The following is a 25,347-nucleotide window of genomic DNA, read 5'->3' on the forward strand; positions in this document are numbered from 1 at the left end:
AACTGTACAAACAGTGCTTAGGTTGCAATTAAGATTACTGTGCACATTTCTGGTTGCCACACTGTAGGAAGGATGTGATTGTGCTGGCGAAGGTGCAGAGAATATTCACCAGCACATTTCCTGTCCTGGGGGACTCTTGTTATGGGGGAGATTTGATAGACTGCAATTGTTTTCCTTGTAGCAAAGGAAGATAGGTGTGTTGATAGAAACACTATGAAAGGCATAGAAAGGATAGAGAGACAAAATATTTTTCCCATGGCAGAGAAGAAAGCATACATTTAAAGTGAGAGGAAGGAGTTTTAAGGAAGAAAGCTTTTTTTTAAAAAAAGAGGTTAAAACTCAGAGCACACTGCCAGAGTGGTGGAATGAAACACAATCACTGTTTACGAGGTATTTAATCAGATGTTTAACTAGGTAAGGCATAGAAGTTTAATACGGGTAAATATGATTGGTGTTCATTTGTTCATAACGTGTCCATGTCGTATGACGTAGGTGATCAAGGCCTTTCCATGGCCATGGTTGTTCTTGACAAATTTTTCTACAGAAGTAGCTTACCATTGCCTTTTCCTGGGCAGTGACTTTACAAGGCAGGTAAAGCCAGTCATTATCGATACTCTTCAGAGACTGTCACATAACCAAGATTTGTGATATGCACCAGCTGCTCATATGACCATTCACCACCTGCTCCCATTGATTCACGTGACCCAAGGATGATGGGCAGAAGGGGTGTCTTATACCTCCTTTGGCAGAAATGCATCTTCACCCTGCCACCCAATGATTAGTGTAGACTGACAAAAAAAAATTGGCAAGGACATACTGGGCCAAAGGGCTCATTTCTGTGCAATTCCAGGAGACCATGACATCAGCTAAATCAAAATACCGATAAACTTCTACAGAAGACTGGGCCCATTAGATTGAATTTCTGGTTTTAAGAGCATGGTCATCTTTAATCTTGGCAACTTGTTAAATAATAAAAGTTACTTAAGCTCTAAAAATTTTCCAATGACAGAGTTTATAAATTATCATCCAATCTTTGTTCGTTTTGAGGCGGAAAATGACGTGGTGGCTAGGAAGACCACCCCTCCTCCAAATGACCAGGTGCTGTGTCTTACCGTGGCCGATGTGAGGAAAACTCTATGCAGGGTCAACCCACAGAAGGCTGCTGGACCAGACAATATTCCTGGCAGAATGCTCAGAGGATGTGCAGACCAGCTGGCAGATGTTCTCACTGACATCTTCAACATCTCTCTGAGCAACGCCGTCGTTCCAACATGCTTCAAGGCCGCCACCATCGTCCCCGTGCCGAAGAAGTCTCCAGTGTCCTGCCTCAACGACTACCGTCCCGTTGCACTCACATCCATCATCATGAAGTGTTTCGAGAGGCTCGTCATGAGGCACATCAAGACCCTGCTGCCCCCCTCATTGGACCCCCTGCAGTTCACGTATCGTCCCAACAGCTCAACAAACGACGCCACCGCCACCGCCCTCCACCTGGCCCTCACCCACTTGGACAAAAAAGACATGCATGTTTGAATGCTGTTCATAGATTACAGTTCAGCATTCAACACAATCATTCCTCAGCACCTGATTGGAAAGCTGAGCCTGCTGGGCCTGAACACCTCCCTCTGCAACTGGATCCTAGACTTCCTGACTGGGAGACCTCAGTCAGTCTGGATCGGGAGCAGCATCTCCAACACCATCACACTGACCACGGGGGCCCCTCAGGGCTGTGTGCTCGGTCCACTGCTGTTCACTCTGCTGACCCACGACTGTGCAGCAATACACAGCTCGAACCACATCATCAAGTTCACCAATGACACGAACTCATCTGCAAGAACGACCAGTCAGCATACAGAGAAGAGGTGCAGCAGCTAATGGACTGGTGCAGAGCCAACAACCTGTATCTGAATGTGAACAAAAGAGATGGCTGTTGACTTCAGGAGAGCATGGAACGACCACTCTCTGCTGAACATCGACGGCTCCTCTGTAGAGATCGTTAACAGCACCAAATTTTTTGGTGTTCACCTGGTGGAGAATCTCACCTGGTCCATCAACACCAGCTCCACAGCCAAGAAAGCCCAGCAGTGTCTCTACTTTCTGCGAAGGCTGAGGAAAGTCCATCTTCCACCTTCCATCCTCATCGCATTCTACAGAGGATGTATCGAGAGCATCCTGAGCAGCTGCATTACTGCCTGGTTCGGAAATTGCACCATCTCGGATCGCAAGACCCTGCAGCGGATAGTGAGATCAGCTGCAGGGATCATCGGGGTCTCTCTTCCCGCTATTATAGACAGTTACACCACACGCTGCATCCACAAAGCTAACAGTATTGTGAAGGACTCCACTCACCCCTCATACAAACTCTTCTCCCTCCTGCCATCTGCAAAAGGCACCGAAGCATTTGGGCTCTCACGACCAGACTGTGTAACAGTTTCTTCCCCCAAGTCATTAGACTCCTCAATTCCCAGAGTCTAGTCTGATACCAACCTACACACACACACACACACTCTCTCTCTCTCTCTCTCTCAATTGAACACCACTCCACTCCCTTTGCAATTTTTGCTCATTTCTTTCTCAATTCCTGCTAAAACATTGTTTACATTATTTATTATATTGTAATTTGTCCTTTACAGTGCCTACTGTCTTGTTTAATAATTATTGTACTGTCTTGCGCTGTTTTGTGCACTTTATATAGTCCCGTGTAGTTCTGAAGTCTAATGTACTTTAGTGTTGTTTCACGTAGTCTAGTGTAATTCTGTGGTGTTTCAGGTAATCTAGTGTAGTTTTGTGTTGTTTCATGTAGCACCATGGTCCTGGAGGAACGTTGTTTTGTTTTTACTGTGTACTGTACCAGCAGTTATGGTTGAAATGACAGTAAAAGCAACTTGACTTGACTAGTTCTTTGACAAATTATGAAACATCATGTTTAACTACAGAATCATTTGGAAATCGTCTCAAGTACCCTTGTACTGTCACTGATATAGGAATACTTAGGACAATTTGCTTCTGACACCAGGCAAGTGATCTTTCTGAAGGCATGAACTCACTGATCTCATGCCACCAAAAAACAAAAACCCCAAAACAATCGATATTTAGGGTTATAAATAAAGGATCACTGACAGATCAAGATTACTATATTATAACCATAACATTACAATGTAAAACGGAATGTGATTTTTCTTAGAAAGCATTATTTACATATTGTTGCAGAGCTCTAACCTTGGACAGGAGTAACCACTGGGCCTCGGAAATGAGGGTTTATATGAATGTTCTTTGGTTGCTGGGCTGGGATTACTGCTTCATTCAAACTGATAGGAGCAGCTTCTGAATTCTGCGGTTGGTCTTTCTGCTGTGGATGCTGCTGCTCTGGTTGCTGCGGAGGGCAAATGGATAATTGAGATGCAGAAGGATGTCTTTGAGGTACCAGGAGAGGCGGTGGCTGTTGTCGCTGCTGAAAATTACCTCTACCAGACTGATGATCTGGGGAATTTACAGGAGCACGAGGATTCTGGAGAAAAGAAATAGTTGATCACTCTTTGTTTTCCATTGAGCAAACATCCAAGATCTACATTATGTAATTTTATACAAAGCATTATCTCAGCTCATTTATTGTATTTCAAAAATTGAGAATACAAGAGAGAAAATTTATGATATAAACTTCCTTCATAGTAATCCATTATAAATGAAATTTGGGTGAATTAGTAAGTCTACTTTGTACAGCTTCTTAAACATCACATTATGCATCTGATACTGTACGTATATTTCAAGTAACTTGTGCATTCCCATGACCGGTACGATACTAATTTGATTCTCTGAATTTTAATATTTCCACAAGAATAGAATCAATATGGAGGATCAAATTAGCTCAGTTTTCTGTCCTTTGAGTGAAAGTTACAAGATTGTGGACTATTCTAGAACTTCAATGTCAGATGTATCAACTCAGCGACAGAATTAAATTCAATTCAATTGCTTGTTCCATGCTTCAGCTGATCTTGCAAGACTATCTGAAAGACATTTTTCATGTATACCAGCATCAACATACAACTTACAATAAAAAAATACACCAATCAATCACATAGCTGTTTATGGGACCTTATTTCAAAATCTAAATGATCACATTCAGAGAAGCAGATAGCTATAGTTCATCTAAATTGTCGATTTCAGATTCCAAGAAACATCATTTCTGAAAATTTTATCCAATTGCCCTGACAACAGCATGGAACAAATACAAATATATATTTTTGCATTGATGCTTGGAAAGGCATAATAAATGTATTCAGGAAAATTACATATACAAATGGTATTTCTGTAACATTGGCAAAATTTCAGCAGAAAGAGAAAAGAAAAAGGAGAAACAAGTTTTTATTATTGCTGGTTAAATTAACTGAATCAATTATCTGATTTCATGTTTAATGTTGATTTTACTTAATTAACTTTATTTAAACATTCCACTCCGGGTTTTCATTTTTTTCTTTGGCATTGCAGGTCTTTCCGATTGTATAAAGATTTCTACATTTTCCTCAAGAAAAACTGAAAACAGAATAGATCACCAGATCGTGCAAACATGGTGAATAACCACAATCATCATAAAAATGACACGGAACCGTTTCAATGATCAAGTCACTGAAAGGCAGATTTCTTGCAATAACTCTGAACTGGATATTTTTGTAAGAAGGTAAACTGGATAAAATCAATCAGTTCTTAATGCAGTCAACCTTCCCTTGCATAGTCAATTAATTTTCAAAAATAAAAACAAAAACAAACAAACGTTACCGGCAGTGATGGAGGCACTGGCATCAAAGGTAGGCGCTGGTCTTTCTTCCTTCCACCATCTTTCCTAGGGTCGCCAAAACCAAGGTTACCTGAACGCCCTCTTCGCCCTCTTTTTCCTTGTTTCCGCTGGCGTTCTGTCTCCTCAAATTCACGTAATGCAGCCTTAGCCTCATCAGAAAGTTCTGAAGTTAAAACACGATCATTAGTTGGCCGTGTGTGCTATCAAAACACTAAACACATGCCTAAAACATGCAGATTAATTGAAAGTATGACCCTTCATCAGGATTCATCAGGGGACTGACTGAAATGTCAACTCTATTCCCCTCCATTGATACTGCCTGGCCTGAATTCCTCTAGCATTTTGCGCCTGTTACATTGTATTTCCAGCACCTACAGAATTTATATTTAGCTTTTATTGTGTGGAACAAATCTAGATGTACAGAATGAATCAAAATAAAAAACTTACACAGGGCCAGTGACCCAAAGAAACGATCCAACTCTATATTTGTGCTGAGTTTTTATTTCAGGATTCTCACATTCTGATGAAGGGGTTAGCTGATGAAAATGTCAACTGTTTCTTTTTCGCAGTGTGTGATCAAGAATCATAGAGCACAGAAATGGGCTTTTACAACAGCTCCCGCAACCTTAGAAAAGCAGACCCTCTTTTCTGTGCATCTAATAATTTTATCATCTACCAGCAGTTGCATCTCTGGCACCGAGACGGGACCCTCAACTCAGAAGGGAAGGAGGGAAAAGAGGAGAGCAGTCGTGATAGGGGATTCGATAGTTAGGGGAACAGATAAGAGGTCCTGTGGAAGAGATCGTGAATCCCGGATGGTCTGTTGCCTCCCTGGTGCCAAGGTCCGCGATATCTCGGACTGAGTTCCCGGAATTCTCAAGAGGGAGGGTGAGCAGCCGGATGTTGTGGTCCACGTAGGGACCAATGACGTGGGTAGGAAGAGTGAAGAGGTCCTGAAAGGCGAGTTTAGGGAGTTAGGCGCCAAGTTAAAGGACACGACCTCCAGGATAGCAATCTCAGGATTGCTACCATTGCCACGTGCAGGCGGGTTTAGAAATAGTAAGATAGCGCAGATCAACATGTGGCTGAAGACATGGTGCAGGAGGGAGGGCTTCAGATTTATAGATAATTGGGCAGTTTTCCAGGGAAGGTGGGACCTGTTCTGGCGGGACGGTCTACATCTGAACTGGAGGGGGACAAATATTCTTGCAGGTAGGTTTGCTAGAGAGACTCTGGTGGATTTAAACTAGATACAAGAGGGAGGGGAACCAGAGTGTAGGAACAGATATAGGGAAGAAGGAAAAAAAAGAAAATAGTAAAGTTGTTTGCACCATTAGTGATAAACAAAGAGTAAGAGGCGGAAAATTTCTTAAATGCATTTATTTTAATGCTAGGAGCATTATAAGAAAGGTGGATGAGCTTAAAGCATGGATTGATACCTGGAAGTATGATGTGGTAGCTATCAGTGAAACATGGTTACAGGAGGGGTGTGATTGGCAACTAAATATTCCTGGATTTAATTGCTTCAGGTGTGATAGAATTGAAGGGACAAGAGGGGGAGGTGTCGCATTGCTTGTCAGAGAAAATACTACAGCAGTGCTCTGGCAGGATAGATTACAGGGCTCGTCTAGGGAGGCCATTTGGGTGGAATTGAGGAATGGGAAAGGTGTAGTAACTCTTATGAGGGTGTATTATAGCCCACCAAATGGGGAGCGAGAATTGGAGGAGCAAATTTGTAAGGAGATAGCAGATATTTGTAGTAAGCACAAGGTTGTGATTGTGGGAGATTTTAACTTTCCACACATAGACTGGAAAGCCCATACTGTAAAAGGGCTGGATGGTTTGGAGTTTGTGAAATGTGTGCAGGATAGTTTTTTGCAGCAGTACATAGAGGTACCAACAAGAGAAGGGGCAGTGTTGGATCTCCTGTTAGGGAATGAGATAGGTCAGGTGACGGACGTTTGTGTTGGGGAGCACTTTGGGTCCAGTGATCCCAATGCTATTAGTTTCAATATAATTATGGAGAAGGATAGGTCTGGACCCAGGGTTGAGATTTTTGATTGGAGAAAGGCTAACTTTGAGGAGATGCGAAAAGATTTAGGAGGAGTGGACTGGCACAATTTGTTTTATGGGAAGAATGTAATATTGTGTACAGTTTTGGTCACCGAATTATAGGAAAGATGTCAACAAAATAGAGAGAGTACAGAGAAGATTTACTAGGTGTTACCTGGGTTTCATCACCTAAGTTACAGGGAAAGGTTGAACAAGTTGGGTCTTTATTCTCTGGAACGCAGAAGGTTGAGGGGGGATTTGATAGAGGTATTTAAAATTATGAAGGGGATAGATAGAGTTGACATGGATAGGCTTTTTCCATTGAGAGTGGGGGAGATTCAAACAAGAGGACATGAGTTGAGAGTTAAAGGGCAAAAGTTTAGGGGTAACATAAGGGGGAACTTAGTAGAGAGTGGTAGCTGTGTGGAACGAGCTTCCAGCAGAAGTGGTTGAGGCAGGTTCGATGTTGTTGTTTAAAGTTAAATTGGACAGCTATATGGACAAGAAAGGTATGGAGGGTTATGGGCTGAGTGCAGAATGGTGGGACTAAGTGAGAGTAAGAGTTCGGCACGGACTAGAAAGGCTGAGATGGCCTGTTTCCGTGCTGTAATTGTTATATGGTTATATGGTTACTGTAAGGTCAGCCCTCAGTCACCTACGTAAGCTGCCTATCCAATTTCTCCCTGTAAATACAGCCCTCCATTCTAGGCAACATCCTGGTGAATCACTTCTATGTACTTTCTCAATTGTAGTGATATTCTTCCGGCAGTGTGGCAACAAGCAAGATACCATTACAACTTTTATTCTAAATATCACTGCCTCTTAAGACAAGCAATGCCTTCATTACTGCTCTACCCACCTATGTCACCATTTTCTGAGAACTCTGGACCTGTAACCCAAGATCCTCTATGTTTCTAAGATCTGTAAAATTTACTCCATATATCATACCAAAATTAGACTTCCTGAGATGTATAACCTCACACCTGACAGATTTAAATTTATTCTACTACTACTCCACCCAGCTCTCCATGCCTTGAAAGAGCATTCATCCCCCACAACTATTTTCACGTTTTAATGTTTCATTTCCTAAATTTAAAATATAGGATATTTTTGAGCTAATTTACAAAACATTGCGCATCATGTCAAATCAAAAGAAAAATTCCAAAACCTGTCAACAATATTCTAAAAATTAAAAACCAAGATTGTTAGGCTGAAAAAGTCCCTTTGTGGTTACAATACTAACTTTCTTCAGGTAAAATACCGTATATTCACTTTAGGTGAAATATAATACTGCCTTACCACCTCACCCTATTGACATAGAAAATTGAAGAATCACTTGAATAGATACCACCTCTCTCTGTAAGGTCGCTGTTGAAAACTTACAGACCAAACCAAAATGAAGGCAAAGAGTATTCAAGACGAGTTAGGTGATAGAGAAGCACAGATCTGGGGAAGAATATGGAACATATTGAAAGGCACTGAGCATATCTTAGAGCTCAGTGCTGTCCATCATGAAGAAGTGGGAAAAAAAAACAGGAAACCACAGCCACACTGCCTAGGTCAGGCCAACAATCACACAAGTGAGCTGCAGAAGTCAGTGGCTGAAACTGGAGGTGAAGCTCATGGCTCCACAATCTCTAAGACATTGCACAAAAAGGGTATTTATGGAAGAGTGGAAAGGAAGAAGATACTGTAAAGATGTGGGTTCTTTTCTGTAGTTTCTTGTAGAAATGCATTAAAAAATTAATTTAAAAAAGATGTGGAAGATCTTGTGGTCAGATTTGATTAAAGTGGAATTTTTTTGGCCTCAATGCTGAGTGGTACATTTGACATAAATCTAATAATCCTGAGCATCAGCCAGGTAACACCATCCCTACTATAAAGAATGCTGGAGGTGGCATCATGCTATTGGGATGCTCTTCAGGAGCAGGAACTGGAAATCTAGTCAGGAATGATAGGAAGATAAATGCCGCTAAATACAGAGAGATCCTGGATAAAAACCTGCTAGCCTCTGCTGTAAAGCTTAAACCGGGGAGAAAGTTCAGCAGAACAATGACTCAAAGCACAGAGCAACATGGAGAGGCTTCAAGTGAAGAAAATTGATATCCTTGAGTGGCCCAGTCAAGAGTCCTGACCTCAACCCAATCAAACATCTCTGGCAAGACCTCAAGACTGCTGTTCACCGCCACTCCCCAATTAACCTTGCACAGCTTGAGCAATTTTGCAAGGAGGAATGGACAAATATTGTGCAAAAAGACTACTGGCAGTAATAGCTGCAAGAAATGGTTTAACTAAGTACTAAGCAAAGGGGATGAATACTTCCGAACTGCTGACATTTCAGTTATTGAAATTTTAGTTTTTCATGTTTTACAATTTTCCCTGGTTTTTTTGAGAGGCTCTACTATGAAAAGAGCAACATGTGATTCACAAATGAAAATTCTCAATTAAATTGATCAAAATCCCTGGTTGTAATACTCATTTATATGAACAAAGGGTAGGGGGGCTGAATACTTTTACAAGGCACTGTACATCCTGCAGAACCTTTGAACAGTCTTCTTCACTATCTATTTGACTCCATCAACGTTAGTGTCATCCGCAAACTTACTCATCAGAGCACAGGAGTTCCAATCAGAAAAACATTCTTCCACCATTACCTTCTTCCAAGCAAATACTGGATCCAGTTTACCAACACATCTCAGAGTCTTTCTGCCTTAACCTTGCCAAAAGCCTTATCCATGCAAATTATATATATTGTATTGCCTTCAACAATTTTCTCAGTTAATTTGAGAGACATGATTTTCCCTGCATATAAAAAAATATTCTAACCTCTCCTAAATCCTGTCCTTCAGAATTTTTCCAGCCACATTGCCAAAGCCAATTGTCTTTATTGAAAAACATCAACTACCCTTTAGCCTTCTAATACCTCACATATGGCAAATGAAAATGTGAAAATCTCTGTCAACGCCCAGCAATATTGGCCCTATTTTCCTTACATACTGGGATAGACCTCATCAGGCTGCAAGGATTTACCCATATTAATTTCTCCAATATTTCTATCTCCTCCTCTTTCCTGATAACTAAGTGCTCAAGAATATTAGCATAGCTCTCCCTTAGCTCTCCGGCCTCCAAATTGTACTTCATGGCAATTACTAATGACAAGCCTTCATTTCGGACCTCAAAGATATGCCTTGGCTTCACACAGAGACTACCCGTTTGGTTCTGAGGGGACCTGATCTTAGAGTTCTCAGTTAGTCTTCTTGCCGAAGTAATTTGACAGCTCCTTTATCCATCCTACATTGTTTCCTGCATCTCCTATGAATCTCAAAGGAAGTATTCAAAATAATTTTCCTTTACCTTGTATTTGCTTAGTTCTTTTCCCTCATCAAACCTTTGTTAATCAAGATTCTCTAAGCTTAGTCTCTGTACTTCTCACCCTTATCAGCCATTCTGACTCTAAACCTTCAGTATTTTGCTTAAAATGCCTCTCACATATCAGATGTCTGTTTCCCCTCAAGCAGCTGCTCCCAATTGACTTTTGCCAGTCACACACTTTTGAAAGGCACCCTTCCCCAGTTTAGGGCTCTACCTTGGAAACCAACTTGTCTTTTTCCATGACTGCCTTGAAACTTCCTAAATAACAGACACTGTTCCGAAACCATTCCTGCACTGATACAGTCACTGGTCACTTTATTAGGTACAGGAGTGGAAGCCAGTGTGGCCTTTCGCTGCTGTAGCCCATTCACTCTAAGGTTCAACCTGATGCTCTTCTGCACACCACTACTGTAACTTGTGCTATTCGAGTTAATGTCACCCTTCTTATCAGCTTGAACCAGTCTGGCCATTATCTGATGGCGTCTCTAATCAACAAGGCGTTTTCACCCACAGAACTGCCCTCACTCTGTTCTTTTGGTTTCTCACACCATTTCTCTATAAATTAGAACAAGGGTTTCCTGTTTTTTATGCCATGGACCCTGACCATTAACCAAGGGTCCATGGACTCCAGGATGGGAACCTCTGCTCTAAAGACTGTTGTATGCGAAAATCTCAGGAGGTTAGCAATTTCTGAGATATTCAAACTACCCTGTGTGGCACCAACAATCATTCCACAGCCAAAGTCACTTAGATCACATTTCTTCCCCATTCTGATGCTTGATCTGAACAACTGAACCTCTTCACCACGTCTGCATATTTTTATGCATTGAGTTGCTACATAATTGGCTGACTGGATACTTGCATTAAAGAGCAGGTGTACCAAATTTGGTGCCCACTGAGTGTAATTCTATCATTTACCTATCCTCAATCTCTCAGATAAACCTAGTGCACCCCACTCCTTTGTAAGACCCGCTACAGACCGTTTCAAAAGACTCTTGAAGGCATTTTACAAATTCAACCCCATCTAAGTCCCTTGCATGGAGGAAATCCCAGTCAATATTGGGAAAGTTACCCCACTATTACAGCCTTACTACTTTTATACTCTGGTGATCTGATTACATACCTGTTCATCTAATTCCTGATTACTTTTTAATGGGCCTACAGTTTAACCTGCTGGGCATTACCAGGATATTCTGTTTTTATAAGACCATAAGTTATAGGAACAGAATTAGGCTATTTGGCCCATCAAGCCTGCTCCGCTATTTTATCATGGCTGATCCAATTTTCCTCTCAGTCTCCCTCTCCTGCCTTCTCCCCATATCCTTTCATGCCTTGATCAATCAAGAATCTATCAACCCCTGCCTTAAAAATACCCAATGACTTGGCACCCTCAGCCACCTGTGGCAAAGATTTGCACAGATTCACCACACTCTGGCTAAAGCAATTCCTCCTCATCTCTGTTCTAAAAGGATGCCCCTCTATTCTGAGGCTGTGTCCTCCGCTCTTCGAATCTCCCATCCTCTGCACATTCACTCTATCAAGGCCTTTCACCATTCGATAGAATTCAATGAGGTCAGCCCTCATTCTTTTGAATTCTAGTGAATACAGGCCCAGAACATCATACACTCTTCACACGACAAGCCATTCAATCCTGGAACCATTTCTGTGCATCTCCTTTGAACCCTCTCCACTTTCAGTATATCCTTTCTAAGATAAGGGGACAAAACCTGCTCACAATACTCCAAGTGAGGCCTCACCAGGGCTTCATAAAGTCTCAACATTACATCATTGCTTTTTATATCTTAGTCCGCTTGAAATGAATGCTAACATCGCATTTGCCTGCCTCATCACAGATGAAACCTGCAAATTAACGTTTAAGGAATCCTGCACAAGTACACCCAAGTCCCCCTGTGCCTCAGTGTTTTGTACTTTCTTTCTATTTAGAAAATCGTCAACTTTTTCAGTTCTTCTACCAAACTGCATGACCATAAACTTCCCAACACTGTATTCCATCTGCCATTTCTTTGCCCATTATCCTAATCTGTCCAAGTCCATAAGACCATAAGACATAGGGGCAGAATTCATCTGGCCCATCGATTCTGCTCCGCTCTTCAATCATGGCTGATCCTTTTTGTTTTCCTCCTCCTCAACCCCAGTTCCCTGTCTTCGCCCTGTAACTTGTGATCCCTGTCTCAGAGGCAGAAGTTAGGCTGTCTTTAAAGAGAGTGAACCTTCGCAAGGCGAAAGGTTCCGATGGAGTACCTAGTAAGGCTCTGAAAACCTGTGCCAACCAACTGGCGGGAGTATTCAAGGACCTTTTCAACCTCTCACTGCTACAGGCAGAAGTTCCCACTTGCTTCAAAAAGGCAACTATTATACCAGTGCCTAAGAAGAATAACATGAGCTGCCTTAATGACCATCACCGGTAGCACTCACAGCTACAGTGATTAAATGCTTTGAGAGGCTGGTCATGACCAAACTGAATTCCTGTCTCAGCAGGGCCCAGCATTTTGCCTAAACCACAATAGGTCATCGGCAGATACAATCTCAATGGCTCTCCGCATGGCTTTAGACCACCTGAACAACACAAACACCTATGTCAGGATGCTGTTCATTGACTATAGCTCAGCATTTAATACCATCATTCCCACAATCTTGATTGAGAAGTTACAGAACCTGGGCCTCTGTACCTCCCTCTGCAATTGGGTCCTCGACTTCCTAATCGGAAGACCATAATCTATGCGGATTGGTGGTAACATCTCCTCCTCACTGACGATCAACACTGGTGCACCTCAGGGGTGTGTGCTTAGCCCACTGCTTTACTCTCTATATACCCATGACTGTGTGGCTAGGCATAGCTCAAATACTATTTATAAATTTGCTGACAATACAACCATTGTTGGTAGAATCTCAGGTGGTGATGAGAGGGCATACAGGAGCAAGATATGCCAACTAGTGGAGTGGTGTCACAGCAACAACCTGGCACTCAACGTCAGTAAGACGAAAGAGCTGATTGTGGACTTCTGGAAGGGTAAGACAAAGGAACCAATCCTCAGAGGGATCAGAGGTGGAGAGAGTGAGCAGTTTCAAGTTCCTGGGTGTCAAGACCTCTGAGGATCTAACCTGGTCCCAACATATTAATGCAGTTATAAAGAAGGCAAGAGAGCGGCTGCACTTTATTAGGAGTTTGAAAGATTTGGTATGTCAATAAATATACTCAAAAACTTCTACAGATGTACCGTGGAGAGCATTCTGACAGGCTGCATCACTGTCTGGTATGTGGGGGGGGGGAGGGGCTACTGCACAGGACCGAAAGAAGCTGCAGAGGGTTGTAAATTTAGTCAGCTCCATCTCGGATATTAGCCTACAAAGTACCTAGGGCATCTTCAATAAGCGGTGTCTCAGAAAGGCAGCGCCCATTATTAAGGACCTCCAGCACTCAGGCCATGCCATTTTCTCACTGTTACCATCAGGTAGGAGGTACAGAAACCTGAAGGCACACACTCAACAATTCGGGAACAGCTTCTTCCCCTCTGCCATCCGATTCCAAAATGGACATTGAACTCTTGGGAACTACCTCATTTTTTAAAAAATATACAGTATTTCTTGTTTTTGCATGATTTTTAATATACGTATACTGTATAAAGTATACTGAGTAAGATTTATTTATTTTTCTTCTATATTATGCATTGCATTGAACTGCTGTTACAACTGAAGTTCACAAATTTCACGTCACATGCCCGTGATAATAAACCTGATTCAGATTCTGACCTTTGATGCCACATCCAATCAAGAATCTACCAATCTCTGCCTTAAATACACCCAACGACCTAGCCTCCACAGCTGCACGTGGCAACAAATCCTACAAATTCATCACTTTTTGGCTAAAGAAGTCCTTCTGTAGCTTCTCTACTTCTGCAAAACTACCTGCCCCTCCACCTATCTTCAAACCCTCTGCAAATTTTGCAACAAAGCCATCAATTCCATCATCCAAATCATTGTCATATAACACAAATAGAATCCGTCCAAACACAGACTCCTTGGAACACCACTAGTCACCAGCAGCCAAGCAGAAAATGTCCCCTTTATTCCCACACTTTGACTCCTGCCAATCGGCCACTGCTTTATCCATGCTAGAATCTTCCCTGTAATACCAAGGGCTTGTCAAGCAGCCTCATACGTGGCATCTTATCAAAGGCCTTCTGAAAATCCAAGGACACAACATCAACCAATTCTCCTTTGTCTGTTCTGCCTGTTACTTCACAAAGAATTCCGACAGATTTGTCAGGCAAAATTTTCCCTTGAGGAAACCATGCTGACTATGGCCTATTTTATCATGTGCCTCCAAGTACCCTAAGACCTCATTCTTAATAATCGACTCCAACATCTTCCCAACCACTGAGGTCAGACTAACTGGCCTATAGTTTCCTTTCTTCTGCCTCTTTCCCTTCTTGAAGAGTGGAGTGATATTTGCAATTCTCCAGTCTTCCAGAACCATTCCAGAATCTAGTGATTCTTGAAAGATCATTACTAGTACCTCCATGATCTCTTCAGCCATCTCTTTCAGAACTCTGGCTTACACACCAAATGGTCCAGGTGACAGATCTACCTTCAGACCTTTCAGTTTTCTAAGAACCTCCTCTCTAGTTATGGTAACTTCACACACTTCATGACCCCTATCACCTGGAATTTCTACCATACACATTGCTCATGTCTTCAACCATGACTTGATATCATAAGCTGCAGTTTTCCCTTTGTTGAAATATTTGTTTGCAGAGTGTAGATGTTGGTGACAAAACTTACTTATTGCCCACCCTTAGTTTCCTCTGAACTGAAACTGTCAGGCGTTAGAAATAAATGCCAGTTTTGCCTTACTGGTAGGTCTCAAATAACACACAGACTAAACTGGACAAGAAAGGCAGATTTCTTTCCCTGAAAACCACTGTGAAGGCCTGTTATTCCCCATCTATGTCCTGCCCTGGTGTAACTAAATAACAAATCTATTTTATAAATGCTGCTTGAAGGATTAGTATTACCCAGAACAAGAATAACTCCTCCGCTCTCTGAAATAGTGCCACCTACTAGGCAAGGTTGGGTCAAGCATCTCATCTGAAAAGATGTATATCCTCAAACACAATTTGGATTGTCAGTCTAAAAATTTGCGTTCATCTGGCATAGTTCTCAGTTGCAGTGCTGCAGCACTGTCATCAATTAATTTACAAGCTTAGAGGAAATTGGAAGTTTTACTTAATTAGCGCTGTAACAATTTTCTGGCAAGTCTTGTTTCTGGCACCAACACAATGCGTGGTACAAAGAAAAAACTTCATATTTATAGCAAGATATCCCAGAATACTTTACAGCCACCTAGGTTTAATTACCAATGTAATGGACGCAATTGCCAATATACACACAATGACAGCCAAACCCCAATGAGATATGCAAGATGATAATTTGTTGCTGTATTGGCTGTCAGCACATCAGACATAAGTACTGCCACACAGCTCCATCCTGACTTTGGGCGCCATATGTGTGGAGTTTGCATAATCAGAATCAGGTTTATTATCACTGTTTACTATGATGTAAATTTGTTTTTTTATGACAGCAGTACAAAATTGAGACTTCATGGAATTTAAATTGGTGATTTAAAGGTTAGTGATTTTATTCCTTTTGTTGGAATAACCTTGTTTAAGAAGGTGCTGATGATGCACAGCGACAACTTGGTGGTAGCAAACAAAACTATAAAATACTGTATTGAAGACACTTTTTCTCAGATACTATGACTGCAATCAATAGCCTGTAACTTCCCTTTTGGAGTTAAGCTTTTGAACCGCCCATACAAGTTGACATTTTTACGGTGTGAACTGAAGTCTCAAAGATGCAGGATGGCTGTGGTGTGGCAGGTAAAGGCAGAATCAAGGCGCTGGGGTCCAGGCCTGAGAGTGGGGAATGAGTCAATGTTTGTCCATTGCTGGAGTGGATTTTGAGGTGATTCGATGCGACACAACTGAGGGGAGGAGCTTGGGACTGGGACTGAGAGCAAAGACCAACCTGAGGTTTGCTGATTTAAGCAACAGGCCAGATTGAAATATCAGGGTGTCAAGGCCAGAGATGAAGGACAGGCTTGTGTCCAGTTTTCTACTCTACAAGGCTTACTTGTCTCTGCACAGAACTAAGACTGTGGCCTGCAACTAACAAGCTCCTGGATCAGCTGCAGTGATGACTGGTCTTGCGGTTATAAACTCACTTTAGTGAACTTCAGTTCTGAATGTTATTTGCTCACTCTTATTGTTTTTTATCTGCATGTTGGGTGTTTGACAGTCTTTATTAAACGGATTCTATTGTTTTTTTTTGTTTTGTGGCTTCCTGGAAGGAAACAAATCTCAAGGTTGTATACAGTATAGATACTTCGATAAGAAATGTATTTTCAACTTTGCAAATTGATTGGCATATTTCTAATACTACACTGTGTTTTAGGATGTGCAGACCTTCAAAGATATTGACACCCAGGAACTTAAAGCTGCTCATCCTTTCCACAGCTGACCCTTCAACAAGAACTGGAGAATTTTCTTCTGACTTTCCTTCCGTAAGTAGAAATCTACAGCACCTTACAGGCCCTTTGGTGCACAATCAATTCCTTGATCTTGCTGAAGTCATTGCTGTGACACCACTCAATGAGTCATTTAACAATGGTTTCCCCAAGCTCCATTCATCTCCCACATTCCAAAGTCATACTTGTACATTGCAAGGACCACTAAATTGCCTCTAGTGTAGATGTATCATAGGAGAATCAAGGGTATTGGATTAGCATAAAGAAAGAATTATTTACAGAGAAATAGGTGAATGGGATAGGTGGGAAAAGTACTGAGAGTTGTCAACATTCTATGGGCGTTTTCCATGTTATAAGAAAATACTAAATAATGCAACAATGAATATTATTATGCTACACAGTTAGCAGTTCTCCAGAAAAACATGCCTAAACAATACACAGCCCTTTTCCAAACCTTTGTGTTTTACAAGCCATCTAATGGGTTAATGACCATCTTAAGAATATTCAACAAAGATCAAGGAGAAGAAAGAATATGCTAACACTGTATTTTCTACAGATGACTGCACATCCCAATATACAGTATAGTATTAGAAATATTATCAATTTGTACAAGATTTTTCCAACAAAAGGAATGAAATCACTAACCTTAATCTACTTAAGTGCCATGAAATCTCAAGTCCAGATGAACATTTAAGGTGCCATCCAAAAGATGGAACTTCAGCATTCCCTCAATACTTCAATGGATTACAATTCAAGATAATATCTGAAACCTTTAGATTCAGGCACGAATTTAACATGTTGACTAGGATAATTACACTATTTCTAAACTACAATTACCATTTACTTGGAGATTAAATTCTGCAGTTACATTCTAGGCTTTTATATAACTGCAATGGAAACCGAGCTATTCAGACTGTCACCAAATTTCTATTGCAGTGAACAAAATATTACTCAGAAAAATCTATTGTCAACATAGTTAAGAAACCATCAACTTCAGATAAGACTTTCCTTAAATCAACAATCATTTCTGCTTAGCTTACTAAACATTCAGATTACACCAATCTTCATAGAAGACCTTTTATTTCAAAAATGCATGCAGGATGTTTTCACATATTTTTGTGATACAGTGAATCAGCAATTATAAATGTTACTTGGACATTCTTAGATGTCGGGATTAATTTCAGTAAAGCTGAAAATAAAATGGTTTCACACGACAACTCTAATCAGTTGGCAAGAATGCTTTCACCCAATAGAAATAAGCTGTCACATTAGGTCAGCAAAATCTGACAAAGTGAAGATTGCATTTGCAACTTCAACTGAAATGTCAATTGCCCTTTAAATGCTTTTTCAACTGCTTCAAGCTTCCAGCTGAAAGCAGTTGCAGGGTTCCTTTTGTGTAGACATTTATCGATTTTCAGTTTTTTAACCTGTTCATTTAGCGTCCCCTAGAAAAAGCTAAAGCATTTTTCAAAATGTGTTACCATTTTGAAACAACCACTGGAAAAACTTGAACATAAACTTTGTGAAACAATTAAATCATTTTATAAGCAATGAACAATATTCCAGATTGTATTCCAAGATCCAAATAAAGAACACAGTTTACTAACTAGCACTGCCTGCAGATTTAATCCAAGGAGAAAGAGTCATTACGGCAGTCGTAGCTAGAGGGAAACAACATTTACTTTTTTAATCTTTACCTCTTGATGGAATGAGAAGAAATGGAAGCAATCTCTTTTTCTTAATCTGTCATGGGATGTGAATGTCACTGCCAATACAGACAGTTATCGTCCATCTCTAATTGCCCCTGAAATGAGCAGGAGGAGGACAGTACAGCCAACATTCAACCACTTTGGTTGGTTCAAAGTCACGAATAGCTCAGATTGGTAATGACGGAAAACTTTCTTGCAGGCACAGTGAACCAGATGGACTTTTATGACATTGTGTTGGCTTCACCATTATTGCTTATATTAAGTTGATTAATGACAGGAATGCAAATTCCCAAGCTGATGTGATGTGATTCAAACTAACATCTTGTGGACAGAAGTCCTAGATGTTAGCTACCTATAACATAACAACTATGGTATCTACCCATCTTTTCATTTGTATATCAACGTAATACAAAAGTGAAAAACGATGACAGTGGCATTTAATTTAGTACATTTTCTGCTTCGGACCGCTTTCAGGACCACAAAACCAAAGTAACAAATAAAACTACCAATCACTTTCACCTTTGCCTCTTCCCTTCCTCGCCCCGTCTTCATCAAAATAATTTGGAAGCAGAAATGATAATGGCACTTTAGAGATTTTTACATAGGCACAAATACAACAAAGGGATATGCAGGCAGAAAGGATTAGTTTAATTTGACATCATGTTTGGCACTGACATCATGGGTAAAAGGATGTCATGTTCCTGTGCTATCATGTTCAGTGTTCTATGTTCTATCTCAGGATATAGGTCACAAACAACCATTAGAAGCCCATTGATTTTCAAGGCTCTCTAAACTATACATCCTCAAGGACACCACTGCATTCTCCTAGTTCCTCCACGTTCATTGTTCGGGGTCCAAATGATCAGAATCCCCCTCCCACTTTTCTGCTTTGAACAAGGAGTCAGGTGAAGGAACTGATTCTGAATTGACAATCAACAAGTCTGTCTACTTTCACTGAAGTAACATTACCGATTTCCACCTGCCTCAGTTAGTTAATGGTGAAAGCCTGTAGATTAACGTCTTTCCTTTCAACATCCACATACACCTGAATCATATTACCCACGAGGTCAACAACCAATATCCTAAGACAGCCCTGTCACACCTCTAATTCATATCCTCCCAACAAAAGTCATGCACTAGTTCCTTTAAGGGTGAACTAAGAAGTTACGACAAAATATTTGCGATATTATTGTCAAGATTTTTAGAACACAGGCAATCAAATTTAGTTGCAAGATGATTCCTTACCCAAGGTGTCCGGAATGTTTCTCCTTTTTCTAGCCGCATCTGTTAACCGAATGACTGTTCCTTCTTTCCGTTCAGTTTTAAAACGAATTCGCCCAGATTCCTCATCCTCATCATCTTCATCATCAGAAACATCCTTCTTTTCTTCCACTTCCTGTATTAGCTTCACCATCTAAATAATTTTAAAACAATGAAGGATAAATGTGTGGCTGAGGGATTGGAGCAGGGGGCAGGGATTCAGATTTCTGGATCATTGGGACCTCTTCCGGGGCAGGTGTGACCTGTACAAAAAAGGACGGGTGGCCCTTGAATCTGAGGGTGACCAATATCCTGGCGGGGAGGTTAGCAAAGGCTATTGGGGAGAGTTTAAACTAGAATTGCTGTGGGGTGGGAACCAAACTGAAGTGACAGAGGAATGGGAGGTTGGCTCATACATAGAGAAAACTTGGAGACAGTGCGAAAAGGAGGATAGGCAGGTGATAGCGAAGGGACGCACTCAGACCGATGGTTTCAGATGTGCCTATTTTAACGCGAGGAGTATTATGAACAAACCGAATGAGCTTAGAGCGTGGATCAGCACTTGGAGCTACGATGCTGTGGCCATTACAGAGACTTAGATGGTGCAGGGGCAGGAATGGCTACTTCAAGTGCGAGGCTTTAGATGTTTCAGAAAGGACAGGGAGGGAAGCAAAAGGAGGGGGGTGGCACTGTTGATCAGAGATAGTGTCATGGCTGTAGAAAAGGAGGAGTCATGGAGGGATTGGCAACGGAGTCTCTGTGGGTGGAAGTTAGGAATAGGAAGGGGTCAATAACTCTATTGGGTGTTTTTTATAGACCACCCAATAGTAACAGGGACATAGAGGAGCAGATAGGGAAACAAATTCTGGAAAGGAGTAATAATAACAGGGTTGTTGTGGTGGGAGATTTTAATTTCCCAAATATTGATTGGCATCTCCCTTGAGTGAGGGGTTTAGATCGGGTGGAGCTTGTTAGGTGTGTTCAGGAAGATTCCTTGACACAACTTGTAGATAAGCCTATAAGAGGAGAGCCTGTACTTGATCTGGTACTGGGAAATGAACCTGGTCAGGTGTCAGGTCTCTCAGTGAGAGAGCATTCTGGACATTGTGGTCACAATTCTATCTCCTTTACCATAGCACTGGAGAGGGATAGGAACAGACAAGATAGGGAAACGTTTAATGGGAGTAGGGGGAAATATGAGGCCAATCAGGCAGGAACTTGGAAGCATAAATTGGAAACAGATGTTCTCAGGGAAACGTATGGAAGAAATGTGACAAAGGTTACGGGATATTTGCATGGGGTTCTGCATAGATACATTCCAATAAGACAGGGAAAGGATGGTATGGTACAGGAACCGTGGTGTACAAAGGCTGTTGTAAATTTAGTCAAGAAGAAGAGCTTTCAAAAGGTTCAAAGAATTAGGTAATAATAGAGATTTAGAAGATTATAAGATTAGCAGGAAGGAGCTTAAGAATGAAATTAGGAGAGCCAGAAGGAGCCATGAGAAGGCCTTGGCGGACAGGATAAGGAAAACCACAAGGCATTCTACAAATACGTGAAGAGCAAGAGGAAAAGACGTGAGAGAATAGGACCAATCAAGAGTGACAGTGGAAAAGTGTGTATGGAACCTGAAGATATAGCAGAGGTACTTAATGAATACTTTGCTTCAGTATTCACTATGTTAAAGGATCTGGGCAATTGTAGGGATGACTTGCAGCGGACTGAAAAACTTGAGAATGTAGATATTAAGGAAGAGGAGGTGCTGGAGCTTTTGGAAAGCATCAAGTTAGATAAGTCACCGGGACCTGACGGGATGTACCCAGGCTTCTGTAGGAAGCGAGGGATGAGATTGCTGAGCCTCTGGCAATGATCTTTGCATCATCAATGGGGACGGGAGAGGTTCCAGAGGATTGGAGGGTTGAGGATGTTGTTCCCTTATTCAAGAAAGGGAGTGGGGATAGCCCAGGAAATTACAGACCAATGAGTCTTACTTCAGTGGTTGGTAAGTTGATGGAGAAGATCCTGAGAGGCAGAATTTATGAACATTTGGAGAGGCATAATATGATTAGGAATAGTCAGCATGGTTTTGTCAAAGGCAGTTCGTGCCTTACAAGCCTGACTGAATTTTTTGAAGATGTGACTAAACACATTGATGAAGGAAGAGTCATAGATGTAGTGTATATGGATTTTAGCAAGGCATTTGATAAGGTACCCCATGCAAGGCTTATTGAGAAAGTAAGGAGGCATGGGATCCAAGGGGACATTGCTTTGTGGATCCAGAACTGGCTTGCCCACAGAAGACAAAGAGTGGTTGTACACGGGTCATATTCTGCATGGAGGCCGGTGACCAGTAGTGTGCCTCAGGGATCTGTTCTGGGACCCCTACTCTTTGTGATTTTCATAAATGACCTGGATGAGGAAGTGGAGGGATGGGTTAGTAAATTTGCTGATGACACAAAGGTTGAGTGTGTTGTGGATAGTGTGAAGGGTTGTCAGAGGTTACAACGGGACATTGATAGGATGCAAACTGGGCTGAGAAGTGGCAGATGAAGTTCAACCCAGGTAAGTATGAGGTGGTTCATTTTGGTAGATCAAATATGATGGCAGAATATAACATTAATGGCAAGACTCCTGGCAGCGTGGAGGATCAAAGGGATCTTGGAGTCCGAGTCCATAGGACACTCAAAGCTGACTCTGTGGTTAAGAAGGCATACAGTGCATTGGCCTTCATCAATCGTGGGATTGAGTTTACGAGCCGAGAGGTAATGTTGCAGCTATACAGGACCCTAGTCAGACCCCACTTGGAGTACTGTGCTCAATTCTGGTCGCCTCACTACAGGAAGGACATGGAAACTATAGAAAGGGTGCCGAGGAGATTTACAAGGATGTTGTCTGGATTGGGGAGCATGCCTTATCAGAATAGGTTGAGTGAACTAGGCCTTTTCTCCTTGGAGCGACAGAGGATGAGAGGTGACCTGATAGAGGTGTACAAGACAATGAGAGGCATTGATTGTGTGGATAGTCAGAGGCTTTTTCCCAGAGCTGAAATGGCTAGCAAGAGAGGGCATAGTTTTAGTGCTTGGAAGTAGGTACAGAGGAGATGTCAGGGGTAAGTTTTTTTACGCAGAGAGTGGTGAACGCGTGGAATGGGCTGCCGGCAGTGGTGGTGGAGGCAGAAACGATAGGGTCTTTTAAGAGATTCCTGGATGGATACATGGAGCTTAGAAAAAGAGAGGGTTATGGGTAAGCCTGGGTAGTTCTAAGGTAAGGACATGTTCAGCATAGCTTTGTGGGCCAAAGGGCCTGTATTGTGCTGCAGGTTTTCTACGTTTCTAATGCTGACTTCCACAGGAACTAAAATCAACCCAGGCGAAGAGTCTTGACTGCAACCATGACCATCTATTTGCCTGCAAAGATGCTGCCTGACCTTCTATGTTCAAACAGCCTTTTTTTTATTTTAATTGAACATTTGCCACTTAATTTAGTATCATTACAAGAAAGCAGAAAAGAGTGGTCTTTTTTAAATTGTCATTCATCTTGTTGGAACTGGTTATTATTACCAGCATTTATATCCCTTTATGCGCTTAATTCATCTATGCATTGACTATAGATGCATCGGAGATGGTGATCTCCTATGACAAAGGAGACGGTGATGGACTTTAGGAAGTCTAAGCTTGCACTGCTCCCTGGTACCATTGATGGGTGAGGACGTGGACGTGGTAAGGACCTACAAGTTCCTGGGGATGCACTTGGATGACAGACTTGAGTGTAGCACCAACACAGAGACTGTGTAAAAGAAAGGCCACAGTCACCCCTGCTTCCTGAGACTACGGTCCAATCTTGATGAAGAGTCCTAACCTGAAAAATTGAATGTTTATTCCTCTCCATATATTGAATTCCTCCAATATTTTGTGCTTGATGCACTGGATTTCCAGCACCTGCATAATCTTTTCTGTCCACTGCCAAACCTCTGAGGTATGCCCACCCTAAATAAGTTTAATCTTCTCTTTGACGTGAGTTCAGTGGGACCTTCTCTCACTGCTCCCACTGTGTAGTCTCTGCTGCTTTTCAACTCTTCAACTATGTACTCACCCAGACTCGCTCCCATCAGATTCCTTCCTCTTCAACCCTTTACCTCTTCCACCTTGCTGTCCTTGTCACTGTCATTCAGAGCACAGTCCAACAATTGACTAGACAAGGAGAACTATGTTCCCACACTTGCCACTGAACCCTCACTAGGTTAATTGTTGTACAGGTTAAGCAATGCCATCTATCTCAAGAATATCCCCTATGGAAGCACACTTTTGCTAATTTACATGTTTTCAATTAATTTAATTTAAATGTATTTAGTTCAAGTGTTTGAGTGGTATATTTTAAATACTTGCTGAATTTCTTAATTAAATTTGAATAATTTAATATTTTAATATGTGATTAATTTTTAATACTATTTAAAAATTTTCAAGGGACATTCACAGATACCTTTGATGGGTTTAACTACTGATACATATAGGAGTATCGTTTAGTCAGTTGTAAAGCACTTCTAGGAATTTTGGGCTGTGAGATTGGGGAGAAGGAGAATGCACTTGCATTTTCAGCAGCACGGCCCTGCTTGGTTACCAAAGTTTCAAAGTAAACTTCATATCAAAATACATACACGTCACCATATACTACTTTGAAATTCATTTTCTTGCATGTATTTATAGAAAAATTAATATAATAGAATTTATGAAAAAACTATACAGAAACAATGACTGACACCCAATGTTCAAAAAAAAAAGATTGTTATCAGCTTGGATTTGTCCAGGTTGCCACTTCAGACAAGTCTGGGCAAAGAAGAGTTTGCTACTGTTTGGAATTAGGCCAGCATTGACCAATATTTTTCATGGCTAGCTAAATTACTCTTGGCATCATAATGTTATTAACATAATGTAAAGAAAGAACAACTGAAAATACATACAATATATATGAAATCTCCACCAGGAATACATGAGGAATCTAAGGCTGTGACAAATTTAATTGCTGTTCCATAAAATTCAGCTGAAAGACTTTTAAAGATTATTAATTTAAAATGCTAACAAGTTATCAATTATTTCAGTCACTGTTCATGTTAATACTCAATTCAGCCAATATATCAGTTTAACCACAGCTGAAGTCCTAATGATTTAGCTACCTCTAGACATAACCCCATTGCATTTTTGGCCAAACTCCCACTGTGACCATTCTTAAACTCAGCCAAACCTCCAAGACATGCAGAGCCTTAATGACCAATGCCAATGCCGAGCCTTAATGACCAATGACAATGCCTTAGTACTAAAATTCTGTTTTAAATTCAGACCTCTTCAAACCCTACACTGTCGCACTTTCACATGCCAAATATTACTCACTTTGTTGCTAGTTATCTAATGCCATCTACATATTAGCTGTTCTGGAATTCTATCTCTGATTGTCTCTCAATCATTAGATGCTCTTTGAGTCTCTCTGACAAAGCTTTCAGTCATAAGATCATAAAACACTGGAACAGAATTGGGTCATTTGACCTACTGAGTCATCTCCACCAATCCATCATGGCTGATTTATTATCTCTTTCAACCCCATTCTCCTGACTTCTCCCCATA

The 25,347-nt window shown here is 41.3% G+C and overlaps 1 protein-coding gene across 5 annotated transcripts in view; it reads right to left on the reverse strand.

Annotated features, from left to right (window-relative positions):
* The window catches only part of rbm33a (RNA binding motif protein 33a), a 186,934-nt gene that overhangs the window by 89,116 nt on the left and 72,471 nt on the right, over nucleotides 1-25,347 (reverse strand). For all 5 annotated transcript variants that reach the window (XM_063044429.1, XM_063044427.1, XM_063044426.1 and 2 more), the window contains 3 exons: nucleotides 19,718-19,886; nucleotides 4,774-4,955; nucleotides 3,220-3,508 (listed from right to left, as the gene is read on the reverse strand). In XM_063044429.1, coding sequence (XP_062900499.1) covers nucleotides 3,220-3,508; nucleotides 4,774-4,955; nucleotides 19,718-19,886 — 640 coding nt within the window. The remainder of the gene's footprint in view (nucleotides 1-3,219; nucleotides 3,509-4,773; nucleotides 4,956-19,717; nucleotides 19,887-25,347) is intronic.

The sequence above is a fragment of the Mobula hypostoma genome, chromosome 3, assembly GCF_963921235.1.
Source record: "Mobula hypostoma chromosome 3, sMobHyp1.1, whole genome shotgun sequence".
Taxonomy (NCBI): domain Eukaryota; kingdom Metazoa; phylum Chordata; class Chondrichthyes; order Myliobatiformes; family Myliobatidae; genus Mobula; species Mobula hypostoma.